The 3018-nt window shown below is 33.7% G+C and overlaps 1 protein-coding gene across 3 annotated transcripts in view; it reads right to left on the bottom strand.

Moving 5' to 3' along the window:
- LOC109536727 (trehalase) overlaps positions 1-3018 on the bottom strand; it is a 14671-nt gene that overhangs the window by 4242 nt on the left and 7411 nt on the right. For 2 of the 3 annotated variants that reach the window (XM_019903070.2, XM_048663579.1), the window contains exons 2-3: positions 1888-2147; positions 1067-1154 (exon numbers count right to left, since the gene is read on the bottom strand). In XM_019903070.2, coding sequence (XP_019758629.1) covers positions 1067-1154; positions 1888-2114 — 315 coding nt within the window. In that variant the 5' untranslated portion in view covers positions 2115-2147. Of the gene's footprint in view, positions 1-1066; positions 1155-1887; positions 2148-2362; positions 2382-3018 lie in introns of those variants that run through there. The other variant, XM_048663580.1, reaches the window with a different exon arrangement.

Genomic DNA, 3018 nt, shown 5'->3' with positions numbered 1-3018 from the left:
TGATGAATTTCTCAAGCGAAAGCGCTTGTTTGCCAAAACGCTCATTTCCAAGTCAACATTTACCAACTCAAAAAAATCAGAAATTCTGGCGATTTGAGTGGAATATTCGACACTTTCAGGTTCAAGTGTTAATTCTGGAGTATAAAAATTTTAAGTTGTTACTGGCTTACTACGAATTCGAAGTTATGTTTTTTAAGAGAAAGCGCATTTGTGAGAAAACGTTCATTTTCAGGACAAATTTTAGCAAGTTTGGAAATCACAAATTTGTGGAATTTTAGTTAAATTCTTCTTCGTCTTCGATGGACTGTGAAAAGTTTAAGTTGCGATTTGCTTTAGATTCAAAGTTACGATTTTTTTAAGAAAAAGCGCATTTGTGCAAAAATGGAAATTTTTAGGGCAACTTATACCAAGCCCGAAGAATTAAAAAAACTGGTGATTTGATCAAAAATTTCAGGAGTTTCAACCTAAACTATCTTCTCTAGCCTGTGAAAATGTGAAGTGGATTTTTGCTTTGTGTTCGAATTTATGATTTTTTTTAATAGAGCGGGTTTGCGAGAAAACGCTTATTTTTAGCTTATTTTAGAATATCGGAAATTGTGGCGTTTTGAATGAAATTTTCGGAACTCGGAGCTARAAMGGTCTTCTGCCGATTGTGGATATTTCACGAAGCTATTTGCTTTGGACTCAAAKTTACGAATTTTTCAAGGAGAAGGTGCACTTGTRRAAAAACGCAWTTTTAGGGCAYATTTTACYAAGTCCSAAAAACTAAATGAATAAGGTGACTTGAGCGAAAGTTGCGAAACTCGTARAGTCAGCTGYCTTCTGTAGATTGTAAAAATTTCAAGTCACTACTTGCTTATTTCGGATTTGTAGCATGAAATTTTCCAAKAACGCGCAATTATGCGGAATCACTGATTTTATCATACCAGCGAAAATATGTTTTACTTTTGTGCATGTGTTGTATCGTACATTTTGTACGGTTCGTTTTACTATTTCATACCGCATTTTGGTTTTTTTCACTAAGGACATGAATAAATTATTTYTAATTTAGTTASCTTAAACTTACCGTTTCATTCTCGCTRATAAAATTGCTATTTACAAAGTCGGTTAGCTCTTCTTTCGTCGGATTACTGTCACTGGCATTCATGAGCAACCTGCAATATCTTCTTATAAGACTTTATTCTAACTATATMAATGWTTGAAAAAWTTAACCAAATACGCGAAAAATACAGTGTGCAGCCCGAAATAAACACAAAAAGTTCAACGAAAATACTTGTTAATTGGATATGAAATTCATCAAAAAATATATTAGTTTTTTTAACCTTTCCCGCCTCGTGTTACTTTGATCCTGGGCCACACTGTATATAATTTAACCGACCATTTATTATGATTTTCATCGAACTAAAGCGCTGTATGTATTTGGAAAAACTCGATTTATTGCAATTTAATTTTAACTTCGTGTCTGAATTTTTTATTGCGACAGAAACAATAGATTAATTACTTCAAGGTAAAAATGCAGTTAATAACAATCAAAATGCAGCAGTTTACAATGCAATTCTAAGTATTTGCAGCTAAGTTAGTTATGGGAAACCTTAATACGGATAAAATGCATTTAAAGGAAAATGAGTTCTACCAAACAATTTTGCCATTCAATGCTACATTTGCGATGTGTTTTAGAACAGCAACATTAATAAATAATTGAAACATTAAAGGTTTAATTAAATGAGTTGTACAAATGTTGCACATTAAGTCTTGAAATGAAAAATTTGTACGATTCAAAATGCTGCATTTGTACACAAAAATAGATGAAAAACTCCTTCAACTAACTCACTTTCCCAAACTGTACGACATGAATTTAATGAATTTAATGAAAATTTCAAAACTTACCAGAAGTTTTCTAATGTTACTTCAACGGGATTCAGTTGACTCATATCAACAAACGTTTTGGAGTCATTGAAGATTTTCGCCCTTTGGATCACGTCCAGTAATTCGCCCTGGCAATAAATTGGACTGGAGCATGACTGGATCACTTTGTCTTCACGCTCCGTTATTATGGGATTAGCGGTAGCTTCTCGACATGCTACTGCAACCAGGAGGAGCAGCAGTAGAAGCATTTTGGAAAAAATCAATTTTTTTTAAGCTGCGACCTGGAAAACAAGCATGCAAGTTAACAAGGTGCAAGCGTTTTTGCAAAAACGGTCAAAATTAACTGGTAATAACCGCCTTGATATGTTGCCTATTAATCAGGCCATAGCTAGAAGGAAAAAATTGAAGGTTGACTTAAATGAGCCGCTTGAGTAGTCGTCAATGAACGCATATAGAATGAATAAAATGGTTAATTTGGGATTACGTTTTTACTTACTATTTGATCAATTGTTGGCTAGCGTTTGTGAAAAAAATAAAAAAACTGTCAATTGGTACCAGTTGTAGTTGCTGACACTTATTAGAGATTCTTGTGGAACCATAAATCACCGATTTCAGTTCGGCGTCGTCACTTAAAGTCTACTGAATTAGATGGAAAGGGAAACACTAAACCCCACTCAGAAAACCCCGCATTTGGAGATTCAAAATTAATGTGTCGAAGGTTTTCCAAACTTATTTCTCGGCTAATAAATAGTGTAATTTGCGGTTATTTTAATAGAATATGGAATAGAATATAAAGCCCACGTTGTGTAATATCATGTGGATCACCGGTTTTTTATGGGTAACTGCTTCAATTTGACTTTAATTTTCTATTATGTGCGGTTTGGATTTGTTGATCAGCCCCAAACCAATCATTATTATAATATGAGTTATTTTTAACATTGCGTGATGATTCATGATGCGAGGATGCAAAACTATGTTCAGTTTTAAACTGTTGACTTCAAAATAATTGATATATTAGATCAGAAAGAAAGTTCACTTCTGTGTATTGGTTGTGGCAACTTCTCAATGTTTCCGGTTTTTCAAGTACTGCCATCGAAAATAGTTCTTAGGCATTAAATCTGGAGACTTGGGAGGCCATTTAATCTCTTCTAT

Source organism: Dendroctonus ponderosae, unplaced genomic scaffold (genome assembly GCF_020466585.1).
Source record: "Dendroctonus ponderosae isolate FM_Combo_2020 unplaced genomic scaffold, Dpon_F_20191213v2 Dpon_F_20191213_2, whole genome shotgun sequence".
Taxonomy (NCBI): Eukaryota; Metazoa; Arthropoda; class Insecta; order Coleoptera; family Curculionidae; genus Dendroctonus; species Dendroctonus ponderosae.
Note: the sequence above shows the minus strand (reverse complement) of the source record. Positions and strands in the feature narration are given on the sequence as shown.